Source organism: Scophthalmus maximus, chromosome 15 (assembly GCF_022379125.1).
Source record: "Scophthalmus maximus strain ysfricsl-2021 chromosome 15, ASM2237912v1, whole genome shotgun sequence".
NCBI classification, from domain to species: Eukaryota; Metazoa; Chordata; class Actinopteri; order Pleuronectiformes; family Scophthalmidae; genus Scophthalmus; species Scophthalmus maximus.
Window position 1 is genome coordinate 5,111,016 of NC_061529.1, and position 19,242 is coordinate 5,130,257.

Consider the following 19,242-nt stretch of genomic DNA (forward strand, 5'->3'; position numbering starts at 1 on the left):
CCAGTCCAGACTGATTGTCAGCAGGCCTGAGCTCCAACACCTGTGGCAGGTGGACTTGTGTAGTTTGCTCGCTCTGCTGTCAGCTTGTCTTTACTTTTTTTCCCTCTGATGCTCTGGGCTGAGCAAAAAACTTTTTTTTCTCTAAGTTTTTCTGCGTTTTGTTTTGTCTTATTAAGTTGTGTATTTTTTGTGTTTGCTTTTCATCTGTGTGCGTGTGTGTATGTATGTGCGTGTGCATGTGTGTGTGTGTGTGTGTGTGTGTGTGTGTGTGTGCGCGCGCGCTTTAGGGTCTGCATGTGTGTGGCTTCCCTCCATCGTTTTCCCAGAAGGAAAAGTCTCATGTTCGCTCTCTAACTCGTCCTGGTAGAGGGTCAATTGCAACCAGTTGGCCGCCAGTCTGGTCCAAAGTAAACATTTGGAGAGAGGCGACTGTACAGGCAGGTACCTGGGGGCTCTGTTAGCTGCTCAGCTTTGCTTCCCCCCCTTTCCTCCCTCTCCACCCCCTCCTCTTTCCCCCTCCACCTCCATGCCTCCTAGATGCACGGCGGTGGGGCGTGCTCCGCTAATTTCTCCCGGGGCGAGAGATTTCCTGGGTTGCTGCTTTTTCGGATCCAGCCTTGCTTTGGTCGACTGGGCATCCGTGAGATGGTCGCTCTCCTGGGACGGGGGCTCTATAAAGCTTCTCTGGCCTTGCCTACCCAGGTCTATTTTATATATCTATACAAAAAACGCACATCTCCCTCATCGTGTATGCTATCGGCAATGTGGTTTTCATTTAGAGCCCCGTGTGCCCGCTAGATTTATTCAGGCCCAGGCAGGGGCCACGTTTGTTTAGTGTGGCAGGAGAGGGGAGGGTGTGCAGCCGATTTGCTGTGAAGTGTCGGGGAGCAGCGCGGGCCTGAAGAGAGCCTGCCTTATTGCAGCTTGCAGCCTTTTGAGCCTGATGGCAGGCGACTCCTTTAACTGGGGCTGGGGAACGGTCTGCACTGCTCAATTTTGCCCACATTAATCAAACTCACATTTCCTCACATCAGGCCGTGTGCCTATCAGCAGGGCTGGCTTGTTAGCATAATGAATTCAGGGCCAGCGTCTGTTGGAGGATGAATAGAACAAGAACAAAATTTGTGTGCCTGCCATGTTTAGGCTGAAAACTTAATTTCCAATTATTTTATCAAGTTGTTTAATAAGTTAGAAACATGTAAAATCAATACCACATTCAGTAAATCACATACTTTGCATTTGAAGTTTCTCGTACAACTCCTGTAGTTCACCTCCGCATGAAACATCAATCAATTCATTGAGAGTGTAAGTCAAAAATGGCCTATTGTATAACGCGGTGAGTTATTTCTCTTCAGGCAGACTTCCTCTTGGTACGAGTGAGTGAGGGAGGGAGGGAGGGAGGGAGGGGGCAGAGGGGTCAGCGAAAAGAGACGGGGCCAGGGGGGTTGTGGAGGTGGCAGGGTGGCTGTCTCGTCTGCGAGAGTGAAAGCATGAAGTCAGACAGTGGGAGAGGTCTCTGCTTCGCCCATTCACTCATACAGGTGCTTATAATTTGCAGCGTGTGATTAATCATTGTTGTTTTCGGGGGTGACGTCTCGTTTAATGGATCTGTCCATCTCCCTGCTCCCTCACTGCTCTGGAGGAGGGAGGCGGCAAGTAGCAACGCACAGCATTATGTATTCCAGACAGACATTTACACATATGCACATACACGTAGAGTTTAACATCAAAATTGAGTCGTGATTCCCAGTTCGTCTTTTTTTTTTGTTGCTTTCAAAGCACTTCAATGATTACCTCTTGCACTTGATGTTTAAAATCTAAACCTGACCTGGTGAACGAAGTTTAGCCAAACGCAACATGTGTTGGAGCCCACCAGCTGCCACCACACAGAGGCGGTGGTGTTTTCTGTGTGTGTGTGTTTGCTTTGGGCGGAGGGCAGGCCGGCTGGTCAGCGTGGCTGTAAATCAGGGTCTTCCTGACGGACAGGAACCTAATCTGTCCCCGGTGTGTCATTACGCTCAACCTCCCAGATAGCTGCAGATCCTGCTGCTCCTCTCATCTCTCCCTGGCCTCCACGCAGACAAACACAGACAAGAGACCCGCACACATACCTACGGTTCACACAGTAAACCAGCCAGGGCTGCCTCCACTGGAAACCAGAGACGGTAACGGACACACACATGTTGAACATAAACCGGTCGGGCCAGTGTCAAGAGTTCATCCCCGGCATCTGTCATAGCAAAGCCCGGTTGCCCCGAAAAGCGTTTTTTTGCTGCCGCTCACACCGCAGCGCCTCGCTCTTGCTTCAAATGTACACAGGCCACGCAACTACTGTCGCCAAACTGGCCTCAGAGATGGCTGAACATAAGCAAACTGACAGATCCTTTTAGGACGTGTTCGGATCCGTCCCAGGAACCCGGTCCGCCGCTGCACAGGAGCCCTCACACATTGCGGGGAGTCTGAGCCAAGGTGTCATCTGTTCGTTTTATGAACCTTCTCATTTCCAACTTCAAAAGAAAATACAGTATTTCCATTTGATGCAACAAAGTAGAAATGATCCCTGAAAGTTATAAAAAAAGTTCACCGGCACATTTAATATCATTCTTGAAGAATGCACTATTTTTTAATAAAATGGAATGGATTAAAACCTCAGAAATACTCAATATTTATTCAATTTTATTGATCAAATGATGTGAATTACCTCTTAAATCTCCTCAAACACCACCTTTTGAATTTTATTAGTCCCCCCCCCCCCTTTTTTTCCTCAAAACTGCTTCTCATTTATAATCCTCTGCTGACAGTTTGGAGTTATTTCAGCTTCTCTGACAAATAGCAGGATAAAAGCGACCACCACAACCACGCACGGTTCAGTTGGAGTTTGTCCAATGAGGAGATCTTGACCCCCTCAATTACAGGATGATGGAGTTATTTCTCTTGCGTGTTGCTGAATTTCATTAACAATTTTGCGTCCGCACATGTGAAAGGAACTCAGTGAGGCTCAGAATCCAACACAAAATTGTTTTTTTTTTCTTTCTTCCATCATATTTGTTGCCTAGGGTGTTTTGTTTTTTTTAATGAGATTTTAATGGCTTTAGAATATGTTTCAGTTTACTGCAAATGTTTTTTTTTCTACGTCTCTATTCCTGTGATCTCTGGTCTCTCACAAAGCCCGAAACCGAAGAACCCGGGGCTCTAATCTGACGCCATCATGAGACAAAACACGGATCCGCTCCGTCGACGGTGAATCGGAGACTTATGGACTCAAAGAATGTTTGCTTGACCTTTCTCTGCGTCGCCTCGGACACTGAGTCAGTTCAGAGAGTCGGCGCGTCTTTTCAGTGCCAGTGGAGCAGCTCCGGTGTTTGTCTCCTCAATGACAACAGCAAGCGAGCATTGCCTCTCATTTCCAGCTTGAGTGACATGTGATCATGTATACACATCTTGACTTAACTGTCTAAGATTGCAGGAATGATGCCATGTTTGCTCTAGATATTTAGGATTTTTCTTTTGGTTTTTTTCCTCTCCCTTGCACATAAAGAGCCTCTTTCTTTCTCTGAATCCGTTCCCTTATCTGTAGATCTATAATCTGTTTGTGTATAGCTTAGAAAGCACTGATAGGCCGCGGGTGAAGCCCGTATCATGATTAAGCCCGAGCCTAGTTTCCCCCTGTGCTGGGTGAGCGACATGGCACGGGGCCATCTGCCAAAACAAAAGCCGTCAGACATGCCCTGTCGCACGGTGAGCCATTACGCCAGTCTGCCCGCCCGCCTGCGACAATTAATTACTCCATTTCAAATAACGTTGATAAATCATAGACATAACACAAAGCTGCACTGCTGATTGCATAATTATTGCATCAAAACCGCCGCCGCATGTAACATAATCACGGTCCCTCATCAGACCCAAAACCGCCGGTGTGCATCTGGAGCTGCGTTATGCAATGTTTGGAAAGACACGCGGCGAGCTTACTCACAATACGTGTGAAGCTGGTCGACTTGAGCCTTCACTCGTCCTCTGTGGAGTCTTTTATTGAAACGGGGACAAGAAGAAAGGCCTGTTTTGTTTGAGTAGGACAGACTTCCTCCCACACCCTACTCCTTTTCATGCGCTGGAGCATATTTGGACTGTGTTTAAGCAGTGATGGCTGAGTGCATTTACACTTCGGTAATGGCTTCCTGCCTTTAACTCTCCCAGCTTAATTCAAGAAGGAACCATGCGGGTGCTTCCCTTCTTGCTGCTGCTGCCGCCGCCGCCGCAGGTCCTGCCCCTGCTACTACTGCAGCCTTGCAGCTCTCCCCCCCCCCCCCCCCCCCCCCCCCCAACCCCCCAACCCCCCAACCCCACGACGTCCATCAGCCAGCCCAGCACAGAGGAGGACAGACCACCCTGTCGGCTTATTCACTCTCTCCTCTACTGTATCACTCCTACCATGGATAGTTTGTGGAACTGAAAGATCGTATCACTCCTCAGGAATGTCCGCTGGTTTTTCAGTCCCTGCATCATTTGCATTTATCTACCTTGCAGCCTTTTTTTCCTCAAAGCCGCAAAGAGATTGTGTGTTTGGAGAACGTCCCTACCATGATGCATCCCGAAATGTCAGCCAAGGAGGGTTTTAGTCCAGGTGGCAGGATGCCTGGTCCCACAGACGATCCTCTTCCCTGACTGTATTTCCAACCTCGAGCTAGAACTCCGAAAGCTCAGGACGGTTTCTGTAATTTTAGATTCCTCCCAGCTGCTTGCTGTTATGACATACAGGTGCTCCGCAGCTTCTTAACAGTAAAGGGTGATGATTGTCTGCTCTATGTTCTTTGAAGATGAGTCGGTGGTCGTCCCCCTGAATGTCCATCCAGCCTGTTCTAGACAGCAGCGAGCGATGAGGGAGGGGACTTCACCCTATCCATATAGACAGAAGGTGTTAACAACTAATTAAAGAATTTACTGCCACACTAAAACTCCATTATTGCTGTTCCCTCCCAATTATTGGCTCTATTATCAGCTTTTATGGACTCGGGTGAAAAAGAAAGTTGTGCTTGTTTTTCGTTCGAGTGGTCAGCTCCGTCGCTTTTTTAAATAGAATAACAGGATTGTTATTGACAGCCATGATGAGGCTAGAATCTTGACAGATTTTATGATAAAGTAGGATAATCCCATTTCCAAAGTGACTCAAGAGATGGATGAATTGCATGTCCAGTAAATAAAACATTAGGTGAAATGAAATTTGCTTCTGCAGCTGCTTTCGCTCCGTCTCCGACACCGGGTCAAGTTTCGTTTGGTTCTCCATCTTTTGTCTCCGTCGTCTCACCTCTCGGTGTTGTTAATCAATCTCCGTCTCCCCGCCGTCCACTAGGTGACAGTAACGACACAGCTCTCCCCTCTGGGGGTTGGGGATGGGAAGAGGCGTAAATCTCTGTTTACACAAGGTGAACCGGCCAAAGACGAGAGGCCATATAGGCTGGGGTGGGTGTGTCCATGGCGGCGATCGTGTTCTAGTAATGTGGTGGTGAAGTTAATCATTGTGGTGTGGAGTGTCAGCACAGTACCCGTTTTCTATTCTGTTTCACATCACTCAGGCTCTCACCATGATGGGCCGTCCCTTGTATTCTGCGTGGGCTCAAAAAGAAGAAAACAAAGCAACGTAGTGTAGAAACAGGATTAGTTTTGATTGTTTTGCAGCAGTGACGTCCAGACGCCAGCAGGTTTAAGCCTTTGATCCACTCTGCATCTCGGATTAAAGACGTACACCACTAGGTTTCACAAATCACGTTAAGATTCATCCGAAATCTTTTATACGGGAATGAGGAATAAGGTGTATAGGGAAAGTGACTTTAAATGACTTCTGCTTGGCATTATATGTAAAATACTATACATATATATAGTTTTTTTTAGTTTTTTTTATTAATTTGACTTTTCAGGGGTGCGGGGGCCCCCCAATTCAATGGTAAGAAAAACAATGAAGTACAAGTTCATGCTGCTGTCAAGTAAAGTTTTGGTGGTAATGTTTCCACCTCCATCCTACTGTACTCATCATATCTGTATTTGACAGGAAGTTTGTCTAATAGTGTAATTATTACTGAAAACCAGAAAACAACGTCTTGTCAACTCACACAATGGTTGAAAATTCTGAGGAATCCATGACATTTCCTCACCGTACTCCCTCTAATCTGTCTTTTTTTTATCGAGAACACCACTTCAGTGGATTTAAAGGAAATCTGTCAGCAGCACTGGCTTATCTTTTGTCTGTTGTTCCAATTAAAAGAAGACATCTGCCATATTTGAATAACATTTTTGATATTATTGTACTTGAATGTTTTGGCTAGTAATTGAACCATTGCTGCCTAAGAAGGCGGCTTCTGGTGTTCTTTCAAGCTGTATTTTGTCCTGTGGGTGTGGAGGTGATGACATTGATGAAATGCTTCAGCCTTGCCAAGTGACAACATATTGTGCTAGTCTTGGTTAGTCATGGTTTCTTTTTTTCTAATTTGAATTAAAGAATTACAGGCCATGATGGGCTTGTAAAGGCAGTTGGAATTGAGAATTTTACAGGCCAATTGTACAATTTTTGACACAGTATATTTACATCATTTTTTACTTCCCACAGTGAGAAAAATGTAGTAAAGAATGTACAGTAAATGTTACTGAACAGTGAACATGATGAATAAAATATGACATTTTCTGTGGGGGACTTTTGAGTTTGGCCTCAGTGTTTATACTTATACTATACGTCTGTTCCCTGCCTTTCTAGTATAAATTTTTACCCCCAAATTTGTAAACTTAGAAAAAACGTGATTCGTTTTTGTACTATTGTTGACCCCTCCTCAGGGTGAGTGTGTTTTGGATTCATGAGTAGTTTGTTCAGTTGCAGTTGTGTAAATGATCTTGTGACCTCCTTGTCGATCTACATTTCAGTCTCTCCAACCATTGTCTGCAGCCTCGTACAGTGTATTTAGATGGGGACAGGTGTCCCGCGGGAGTTGGGAGACAATTTGTTTAAAATGGGAATTCTCGCTAGAGATATCGTGCTGAGATGACACGGAGCACTTCCTCCCAAACATCAGTTACACCCAGTTTTGCATCCATTTTGTTCCCTTTTCTTCTCCTCCTGTAATCCGCTTCCGCGCTGCTGGGGCAGCTATTTGCATCTAATGGCATGTAAAGGGGGGGGGGGGGGGGGGTGACCACAGGTGTCAAGAAAACTGTGACAGTAATGGAGGAGGGGAAGCTCCGACAATGAGAAGCACGGGGTCTGTCTGTCAGTCTGTCGCTAACTTATCATTAGGCAGCGCAGGCCCTGACCGAATCAATGGCACACACACACACACACACACACCTATGACACACACCTATGACACACACACACACAAACTTTTACACATCCATCACTATCACAGAGTTCATCTCAAGTTTGACAGACAGGGACATACCCGAGTTGTCTGCGTATTGCCAGTGGGGGAAAAATGCGCCATGACGCATGACTTCCAATGATAATTCTAAACTGGAGACAGCAAGCCCAACTGAAAAGTCAATACATCATTTAAAAAACGGAATACATTTGTACAAATATATCGCATGATTCATTTAGTTTTTGTTTAATTTAATACTTGGGATATTAAATAAGGGAATGCCAAAGGAGATGTTTGATTTTTTTTGGGAGGGGGGTGTTGGCCAACTCTTATGAAAATTGGCAAAAGTATCAGGTAAAGTAAATGTATGAATAGTGTCTTGTTTCCTCACTCTGTTCATCTCATGTCATCCATAGAAAGCCACTGATCTGTAAACAGGATGTGCATAGTCTCTGCAGGATACATGTCCTAATTATTAAGAACTCCTTCAGCTTACCATAGAGAATGATGGTAAAGTGAAGTGTGCTGGGATGGTGACATTCACACGTTTTAAGAGGAACTGTACTTATAAGAAATATTCCCAATGCAAACTCGCCACAGCATACAGGATTTTTTGGAGGAAAATTCCTGGAAAGAAGTTTTGACTTGGCTGTAACGATTCTTCAAATCCATCTCGGGGTTGTTGAGCTAATAATATCTTGAGCTACTTTTAAACCAGCCTGTGTTTAACGTGATCACTCAATCATGATTGGACCAAAATAGACCCATGACAGATTCAGGTTTAGGTTTAATGTGTAATTTTTTTTAAATAAAAGCTTTCGCCTAACTTAACTGTAATGTAGTGTTCATTTTTAAATGAAAATGAGTTTGTCATATTAGTGAAGTATAATGAGAGCTCCACGGGCTGCAGTTGTGACAGTTCCATCGTCCTGTATCAGGACATTTGCATCACTGATTTATCATTACACCCCAACATTTGACTAGAGAACTTTCCAATCACGGTCCTTTAATTGTAATGTTGAATACTTTGAATAACATGTCATGAAGTTACTGAGCTTTAGATTTAATACTAATAAATAATATCAAATAATAATTGTTTTTGTGTGTTTACTGTGGGGACTGAAAAAGCAGCAGCACCTAGTAGCTGACACAAGTCCAGCTATGCTTGCACCTATCATCGTGGGGCCGTCAGTTAAAAAAATCCCCCTGCTGTCATTGAAGATGACCCGGCTTGTTTTTCTAAGCGCCCTTAAAGCTTTTTCAAGTGCAGAATTAGGGACTGTTTGGGGAGGTAGCTGGGATGCTTCTGCGCGTCCAAGACAGGAAGCTCGATTGGTGATATTTGTGATTAATAGTGCTCTTTCTCTCTCTCTCTCTCTCGCTCCTTCTCTCCCCCCTCCTGCTTCCAGATGTTTTGAACCATTTTAAAGTCTTATAAATATGTAAATTCCTACATAATCAGTTCCTCCACTCCTTGTGTTTAGTTTAGGAGATGGAGTTAATGTTCTTCTTTTTTTCCTGCTGGTTTTGGTTATTTCTCCCCCCCCCCCATTAATTTGCTGAGAAAAGATTTAACCACTGCTGACAGAGGAGCAGAGTTGGATTAGAAGCATAAATCACTTTTAGTAATGGTTGTCTCCTTCCACGTTAATGACATAACTTTTTTCATCATAGGAATTATGGGCAATTCTTTTGCCACAAACCCCTTCTCCCTATGAGGTTATTACACGTTTTCTCATGACAGATTGCTTGTGCCATTACTGTATCAGAATGGTTTATACTCCATTTCAATTTTAATGTGATAAGTTTGGAATTGTTTCACCGGCTGTTTGGTTTAAAAACAGGTTTGGCTCCAAGGCCGTATTTCAATACCATAGTGTGCCTCACTCGGTAGTAACTATGGTTTATTGTCCTGACCCCAGCCGGCCGACCTCATGTTATTCGGTTGCCTTTATGTTACATTTATATCATCCACTTCCTAGATTTTTTCCTTGTTTATGCCAACCGCAAGTGTTTTCTAACGGATTCGGTGTGAATTTATGATGACCTGTCATAGTAGGTTTCTAATTTAATAAAGTAACACATTAATGCTCCAGAAAAATGTAGACAGAAGGACTTTGATTGTATGTTCTGAAAGATAAACACAATTAAAATCAACACGTCCACGTAAAATATGGGAGGAGTAATGGGTATAATGTAGATCTGGAGTCTGGAGGTGAAAATATGCTCTTTGCGAACCAAAAGAAAAAGGAATTAAATCTAATTCTCTTATTTGTTGTTTGTAATATAAATCCCTGGAGTACACAATCTCGACATGCACATCTTTTTATTAATTACCTCCATTTATTAATTACCTGACATTCTTCATTCTTTCGCCTCTCTTCCTGCTCGAGAGTCCCGAGAAGCTGAAATCAAATCGTCAGTCTTTAAATCGGAGCGTCTGGCCCGGTTGCTGATGGATATCGCGTTGGCTTTGTTAATGCGGATGACAACTTGCAGGAGGAGCAGCTCGCAGGGTTTGTTTAGCATTCCAGATCCGATGTGTTTTGAAAAGTATTAATGGAGGACACGGAGGTATGCAACATCACCTGCAGGTTCAGTCAAGAGCTCTTGTTAAAACCAGAGTGGGCCTGTGAGGTGACGCTCTGTCATCATGACACTCTTATTCCTCATCTTATGCCTCGAAAACCACAGGACAAGCTATGATTTTCTACTTTGGCAAACGGTGAACCAAGAAATGCATTGTTTGGTAGGATTTTTTTTACAAAACAATTAGCAATATGTAGGTTTATTTCTGAAACGTTATTTAAAAATAATCAACTAACCATTTCTTTTAGACCTTATGTATTTTTTAAAATGTATTTGTTTGTTTCCACCAAGGACAAAAAGTACATCTAATCTACGAATTTCATATTAGTCCTTTCTGAAATCAAATATTTAACATCATAAATAAAATTCGTCATTATTTGATGAACACAATTAAGGAAATATTAACCTATTTAGAAGAATTGCTAGTAAGCTACCAATAGATATCTGCATTTGCAGGGTAAAGTTAGCGTGTGAAATTGAGTGTCCAGTATGTCTCGCATGTATTTGTCCATTTAACTGGGGGAGTCTCACTTCCTGTGGCGGTGACCTTCTCCCCGTGGCTGCTGGGAATTACAGTCATTCAGTGTGTGTCTCGGCATGATGGATGACACCTGCACCCGTTGAGCAATCGCTCCCTGGCGCACTATTGTTTTTCTTTCTCACTTTTGCGTGGGAGCAAAACTGTGTGCATTCCCGAGCCAAAACCAACTCAGATAATCATCTCATCTGCATGATGTATGATCTCCTCTCTTCGGAAGGCGAGTCGTCAAAAGACGAGGAATGTGTCTTGCCAACATGCTGGTGGTGGCAGTAGTAGTAGTAGTTGCTACCAGCACCAGATGCTACTTGATTGGTTCATCTCGTGGACGACACCACGTTGTTGACACAGAATCGCCCCCCAGTTAAATATGGGATGAGGCTGCACTTCTCAACACCCGGCCTCATTGTTGCTGCTGCATTGGTCGTCTCATCCGATACCCGAAACAAAAGCAAACTTCCACGGCTATTAGAAGGCGACTGCACATGACGTCAACTCCGTGCAATAAGAAAAACCAAGCGCTCAATCAAACTATATGTCCTCACAATATTAAATCACCATAAAATCTCACCGTATCCTTGCAGCTCAATTGTCTACGCTGCACGTTTGGCCTTCACGCTGTGTCTGGCCTAAGATGTATTTATGGAAAATAAAAGTCTTGATGTCTTGATGGCTGCGCTCCAGATACTCCTCCTTAGCCATTAGAACTTGTGCCCAACTCTGTGTGTGTGCGTCTGTGTCCATGAGGCATTAGATGACAAGCTCTGTCAGTATCATTGTGTTTCAGAAACAAAAGAACCTTCAAATAGTGGAACCTCTCAATATGTCACTCTCTGATGCGTAGCAAAGCCATAATCGCCAACCAGATGGTGGATCGTTGTGATATTACACCCATACTCGCAGCTGAAGGAGGGAAAGACTGAACTAAGCTACCCAGTAGCATCATCCCTTCACTGTGCCTTCACCCAGTTGCCTGGCATTGCCCGATGCTAAGGGTTCTGCAACAGCTCCGGACATTTTAAATTTCCATGGGGTCACAGAGCCGCCCTACAACCAGAGCAACGGAATGCGTGGCAGCGTAGAGCAGAGTTTCAGAAGCGTTTGAACAGACTACAGCAGTTGTTTGTCTTCTTTTAGAGAGAATATTCCACCAATAGTGGATTCAAAGCGCCTCATCCACATCAGCGGCAGCCATCTTGGTTGTCAACGAAATTGCTCCAGCAGCTTCCTCTGGCAAGAGAGCGTAAACATGAACTTGCAGGATTGGTCAGGTTTCCAAGCTGCCCTCACCGTGCTCGGTGACTGTGCATCAGAGGCTATGGGGGGGGTGTGAAGTGCTCCCGAGAGTGTGTGGGTTCACCACTGCTGTGCTCTATGATTAAACAGTAGTATGTGCTGACAGCTGGAGTAGAAGAGCACGATGCAACTGGGGCATAGTGGGGGGGAAGCTGCTTCTCCGCTGGCGTTATGGACGTGTTTGGCGTCTTAAAGGCCTCGAAGAAAAGATGGTTCCGTGACGCATCACCAATCAAAAATGAATGAGAATGATACTTTTATTCAACAGCAAATTATTCCTGTGCAGCTGGAGAATAAAACAATCACCTTCCTAAAAATAAAAATGTCTAATTGCTTCACCAAGCACAGCTTCATTAGATCAAAATGCAGAACATTGACAGATTGATCTTTTGTGGATCTGTCATCTGTTATACAAACACTACGCCCTCTTTTGCAGCTTTTTTTGTGAGCGATTTGAGTGACAAGGCACAGAACTGCATTGTTTGCTCTTGACTCTCACTTTCCCTTGAATTTCACTGTTGCTCTTTCACACAGCACATACAACCAAAAGGAAATAAAAGTAGTAGCTTGGACCCCCCCCCAACAAAAAAAAACAAAACCTCATAGTAATCGTCAGATAAGTCGACAGATAAACCCTCAGCTAGTATGTCATTCAAAGGTCAGATGAGGATTTTGGCTCGTAGATTTTCTCCTGTTGAGTTTTTTTCTTCTTCCAGCGAACTCCTACAGCCTGTCATCTCATCTGCCATCAGTTATTCTCAAGGTGTGTCATCTGCAAAGGCGTTTGTCAGATGCCCAAACAAACACAACCGAGTTTTGCATTTGTACTTGTCATTACTTAATCCTTCTGCAACTGCCGTCTTGGAGGTGCAACGCAACACGCGTTGCTAGCTGATGTTCACCTGGAGTTTAAACACACTGGTCCATAGTGCACTTGGAGCGCAGCGTACTGCCTAAGAACTGAACACACACACACACTTGAACATGCTGACCTAATCACTATCAGAATTCACTGTCGGGCTTGGTCAGCTAATTAGTAAATACTATCAACTCATGTTACCTTTACCTGAGTTAATGAAGCAAACTGGAAACTTGTTTCCTTTAGAGTTCCTGTAATCTGAGTTTTACAGTGAGGCCCAACATCGAGAGTGAATCATTTGAAGTGGAAGGACCCAGATGTGCAAAGACACTTTGGTCACTTGCAGGCACAAGTTCCTTTTTTTTTGGTTATTAATGGACATTATTTCATGTATCCAACTGCGTCACTAGATATTGTTCCGATACCATGTTTTTCTTCCCAATACTGATACCTTGACGTTGCGTTTCGGCCAATATGGAGTAACATTCCCATACCAGTGCATTTAGAAAAATAAAAACAGCTTATATAACGTATTGCAACAGCTGAATGCCACCAACCCTGTATGGAAATCATGATTGTTATCATTGTTGTTTGGCCCAGCTCAGGTTAAACCCTTTGTAAATTACATACAGAGAATGAATGACATAGAACCTTTTTTATTATCTATTCATAACTGAAAAAGAATACAAAGAAATGAATAAAGGAATTAATCTCAATCACTTCCTTTAAAAAACTGTTAACATGCAGCAACTTATTAGAAAAATAAAATGCCTTTAGTCCGTATCTATGAAAGTAACGGCATAAAACAAGAATATGGAACACGTCGCCATTTTGCTTGTGGACCTTCCAGCTTGAAATCTGATCAGTACATAGATTTGCGTACTCGCCAAAGCCCCATCCAGCATTTTCGTCAGTATTGGAGGCATTTCTGATGATGGTAACAGAATCGGAACATCTCTTTCTTTCACCATGATAATCGAAATCTGTTTAGTCTAAATTATGTTTTCTGATTCTGTTTCCAGTACCACATTTCTACTTATCTATAATGGTATATTCTATATTATTTTCCAGACCCCATCCTGTATTGTTCCTTTTCCAGTTTACAACTATATTAGACACATACTTAACCATTGAAAAAATGTTTTTAGTTCCCTTTAGTTCCTGGAATAATAAGTAATGACAAACCTCCCCCCCCCCCCCCCCTTCTGTCTATGTGAATGTTGCTAAACATAACCATTCAAACACATGACGATCACATTGAGACCAAAGCTGAAAGCGTTCGCAGCACAGAGTGAAATATCGGCCTTCACATTCACTTACAAGAATGCCATTTGAGTCTGTACAGTGATCTAACAACATCCATATTGCAGCCTGTAGGTCTATGAAAAAAATGATTTTGCCTTGAAGTCTAATCAGAACAGATCAGGAGAGATTATATATATATATATGAAAACTTACTTAGTAACTTGGTCGTCCACAAGAATCCAGCAGGACATGTTTCTCTGCTATAATGTGAACCCAGCTTTACTTTAATGTGTATCACACAAGTTTGCAGGGGAATTTTGGAAGATTTGTCTTTTTTGACTCGTCCCCGTTTGCCTTTTCTTTTGAAGTGTCCAAGTGTGCCGCTTGGACCGCGTTGTGGAAACCTCTCCTACCACTCGATCGCCTGTCGGAGCATGTTCGGTCACTTCCCCAGTATCTTTTGTGTTTGCACAGGTTGATCAAGCAGACAGGCGGGTTTGGTTTCATCCCGTAATCTGATTACCTGCTGAAAGATTTGATGCAACTCATCCCGACTGCCGGCCTACTAATAGCCAAGGCCTGAAAATGAGATGTCCAATGCGGGCTTGTATTTACCTTTTTCAGTGCGGTATCATTAACAACCATAGTCAGGTCAATGAGCCATAACAGATGGAATTTAGTTTGACTCTTGCCTGCTGGTAGCTTGGGTTCAGTTGTTTTTCGCTTCTCCCATTCATACATTAAGATACAACTGTAGTCATTTTTCTGTGGTATTTCGCTTGATAATTACTTCCCTGGAAAACCCCCAGAAGACACACACTTTTTTATAGACAATATGTTTAATTGAGCAAATTAGAAAGAGCCCGTATAGCACGGCAGCTGTGTACACACACAGTGGAATCTGCGAGGGGAAGCCCTCGGAGCACCAGTAAAGGGATGCAGTGGGAGAATTGTGAGAGGCTGATTGAGTCAGAAGGCCTCCGTGCCAAAGCAGTGGCTTTTCAACACAGATGCACATAGTTAGCGTGTGTTTGAAACCTCAGAGTCCTTCGCTGATCACCCGGCCGCATTGACTCTCCAGCCGCTGGCACGTCGCTGATGTTCTTGGTTTTGCGTGGATGACACGGTTGGTGGCTTCAGCTGTTTCGAAATGTCGGGAATTACAGTCACTCCGAAGGATTCTTTGGAAAAGAAGTCTCTTTTGGATCACTCGCCCAGACCGTGTTCTCACAAGACCAGCGCAGGACTCAAAACACCAGGAATTCCCGAAGCAGTTGGCATTTCAATCACGCAGAGTGATAATCAGACCGATGACGAGGTTTTTCATGGAATGCTCGCTGGTGCTGGCACTGGCCCTGGTGTCCAAACCGTTTAGTGCATGTGGACATAACTTTCTCTTTTAAACGAAAGGGAAATTATCACATGGACGAACATCGACTGACTTTTTATGGTTGATAGACAACAACAGTGATATGTGCAGACAGGGACAGGAAACTTTAGCAAACAAAAATTAACTTATTACTGTAACTAATGTTTATTTTATCTGCCAATTATTTATTGATTGTCCAACAGTTTCAGTTTGTTGTTTCTTTGTCTTAACACAACTTCATATGGTTGGTATTCTACCTGTTTTTGTTCTATCATTCATAGACCACTTATTGCAGACATTTAACAGGTTTGCTTGGCGTGCGTTCCAGAAAAGAAGAGAACTACCTAGTTTTTTTGGTATCTTGCTGGACAAAGGTCAAGCAGCGAGTCCCAGTTGTCGCAGCCCCCGTGTACCTCTGCAGCCACTGTTGCCTCTGATGTGTAGTTACATTAATGAGGAGGCTACGTCATCACCCCTTAGTGCACAAGCTGTGTAGAAAGGAAGCTCTTGAGAGAAACTCTCCATGAGTTGTTGAACTGAGAACACAACTACCAGCATTCATCCACATGTCCGTGGTTATTAAAGTAACTGATCATGGCTGGGGTTTTTTTTCTTTCTTCTAGGTTTGGTGGAGATCTGCTTGATGCATCCCCTCGATGTGGTGAAGACGAGGTGAGCCACACGTTCTTTACCTGGAAAATCACACACTTCTTCTTCCCCATCTTTTTGTGCAAACGTTACCTAAGCTACTTATGAGAAAGCCATTTTAGTTCACATCTGCTCTGAATCCTCGCGGTGGGCATCTGGGTCTATGTAGTGAAGTTCCGCGCATACCAGGTCTTTTTTTTTTTTCTTTTTTTTTCCTCCAGCTCGGCGAGCCTGGCAAGCGCTGCACTCATTCTCCACTCAAATGGGCACCGATGCCAAAAGCCCTAGACATTTTGTGGAAAATGAAACGCATCATTTACCCATTCCTTCCCCACACAGTGTTAACGTTAGATGTTTTATGTTTTCAAATCACTCCAATTTTTTTTACCTTATTACTTAATTTAAGAAAAAAAGGGATCCGACATTTTTTTTTTTCCTTTTTCGTTGAGCCTGCGGTTCCTCGGAGAGACGCGGACTTGCAGCCGAATATATCAGATGCCTCTAACTGCACTCGCTTTGCTTGATGCCTTGTTTTCCGTTAGCATCTCCTGTTATGCAAGAGCGGCAGCAGTCCTGAGCGGCAGAGTGATCAAGAGCCTCACACCACAGTGTCTCAGCCAGCCATAAACAGGTCGTGGGCTACTACTAAAGCTTTATAGTCTTTCACAGGCCCAGCCAAGACCTCTGGCTTCGTTCTGAGCCCCCCTGCCCCATTCGCTACTTGTCAGTAAATTGTACTGCTCTTTCTGTCATTTATGGCAGCAGTTTCTTGGTAAATAAATTGCCCAGTGTGCCTTTTAAAAAAGTGAGATGGTTGCACTTTGAAGGCATTACCACCACCAGAACACCGGAGGAAACGCGGGGATAAAAGCAGAGGGTGAGCAGCGGTTGTATTAGTCGATACTCGATACTTCGAAGGCACACGGCGTGATTTATGGTCACGTGTAGAAGGCTGAGGGGGTTTATTGCAGGTAAGTCTCGGACCCTTGGCCGTCCGTCCTCACACAGGGTCAGGGTTAAAAGTGCACTCTCTATTTTCTTTGTAATGCTCTTCCTTTAAAAAGTGATAAAAGCTGCTCTAAAACTGGACAGCTTTATCTGTTTGTTTTCTGTTTGCGTCGCCATGTGTTTGTGTTGATGAACGTCTGTGTAAATCGATTCCTCTTGGTCTCAGCTCAGGACAAAAAAAGAAGAAAAAGAAAAGTCTTTCATGTTTATTTTTACTATTGACATTTAGATAATGTTAATTGTTAAAACTATACAAGGTTATTGTGTACTAGGAATAAGAGTCACACCCAGAGAAATACAGCACATATATATAGATATGCATGCATACAGTATATGCATGTTCCCACACTTGTTCACACACTTAATATCCACACATGAAATTATAAAGTAGGCATGCATGCCAGCTAATTGGGACGGAGAGGGAGCTGAAATCTATTAGCAGAAACCTTGGAGCCGAGAATCAGACGCAGACACACTTCCACTGGCTCTCTCTCTCTCCGGCATGGCTCTTATTAGGCTCCGGCTCCGGCTTTAATGTCCACTGGTCCAAATTGAACAGCAACTGGAGCAAATTTACTTTTTTCCACCAAGTCGGAATCAAAGAGATTTTTTTCTTTTTTTCTTCTTCTGTTTTTTTAGGGGGGGAACTTGACAAAATGTGTATCTGTCTGGGAGCTGATGTTTACCTACTTTTCCAAGTGAGGGTTTGTCTGTCTCCTCTGTCTCTCAGGGGGAGTAGAAGGGGGTTGTGAACTGCAGATTGAGGATTACCCGCAACCCTCGAAGTAGCGACACTCCACCAGAAGCCAAATACTATTACGAATCTTAAAAAAATGTCAGAGTACAGATTCATCTTCCAAGACGACTGCTTTGGCACATAAATGAAGAGCTAAATTCCAGGGATTTAAAAGAAGTTTGAAGCATAAGTTTCAGTGCCATTGACCGCACCAAATTTCGACTACTCATTAGATATCAATCAGAGAAGGAAAGCAAGTCCATTATGACAATTATTAGCTGAGAACAAAAGTTATAAACACTAAGTTTTGCTTTCAAATAGGCCAATAAAACATCTTACCTCACTGGACGTTGCTACATGCATAGGACCTAAAAGGTGAAAGTCTTGTCAGATGATTCACAGCGTGTAATTTTGCCTTTGTTGTTTGGGCTTTTACTCCCCGCGGAGTGCCCACTGACCAGTTGAGCCATGACCCCGGTTACTCACCTTTGCTAACAGGAACATCTATCTTACATCTGAGGGAGTCCTGCAGAGCCCACCTTCCATCAGACTGACGCACATTCTCTTTCATCGTTGTGTTGGATGTCTATATCTTCATTTGCCATTGTGAGATAAGCACGTGGATGCATTGCATGTAGTTGTGCGACAGGCTGGTAGAAGTTCAGTGTCTTAAAAAAAATGATGATGATGATACAATAATACAATGAAAATTGCTATTTACACAATTGTTTTTAGCTTGAATAGAACATTTGACTCTTCAATAAGTGAAGAGCACCAGTTCGTAGATCTGAAACTAACAGTTATTCTCTTTTGGTTAATCTGTAGATTATATTTTTATTAATTTATCACTGCCTCTTTTTTCTGCTTCATTTGCTCATCACTTTGTCCGGAGCTGAAGGTGACCAACAGTCCAACGCTCAATTTAAAATGGAATAAAACATCAAAAGCCTAATTTAGTTCATTAAAATGACAAATATATTAATTGTCCTATATAAAGTTAAGTTTCGTTGTCAATGCACACACACAATGAGATGCAGACCAGGATGAAGCTCCGTAATGGTTATCAGTGGGATGAAGGAAAAATCACCTATATCGGTAGGGAATAAATCACGGTATGTTGGAGAAGAACGGTAGTATTCTAGTATTTTTCACGCATTCAACTCCAAATGTGCAACAGTGACAGTTCTGTTTCGTGATTTTAATACACCCAATCAAAGATTCAACTGAATCCAGAAACGGACACGTTACGCTCATTTTGGATAATAATCGGCCCAAAATGTAAATGTAGCATAGTTCACACAAAGTAAACAGTTAATTGCCCCTGACTCTGACCCCCCCCCCCCCCCCCCCCCCCACCCACCCCCACCCACCCAGCTCCCTCTTCATGGGTAGGGGCAAGAATGTTGGGGTGAAGATGGAGGGTGCAGTGTGGGGAGGGAGGGTAGTCGTCAGTTAGGCAGAGAGAGACAGTGGGACCGGAGTTACAGCTTTTCATTAACCTGGAAACCACCTAGTTACATGGTTCATGGGCTGGTCTCAGCTCACTTGGAGGTAACAAAGGGTGTCGGGCGGCACTTTCTGCAGGGGGCTGTGCGCTCGGGGCGCCCCATCTGA

At 43.6% G+C, this 19,242-nt stretch overlaps 1 protein-coding gene across 2 annotated transcripts in view; it reads left to right on the forward strand.

The window, feature by feature from the left end:
* The window catches only part of slc25a21 (solute carrier family 25 member 21), an 82,974-nt gene that overhangs the window by 37,732 nt on the left and 26,000 nt on the right, over positions 1 to 19,242 (forward strand). For both annotated transcript variants that reach the window (XM_035610867.2, XM_047327213.1), the window contains one exon: positions 15,860 to 15,908. In XM_035610867.2, the coding sequence (XP_035466760.2) occupies positions 15,860 to 15,908 (49 nt within the window). The remainder of the gene's footprint in view (positions 1 to 15,859; positions 15,909 to 19,242) is intronic.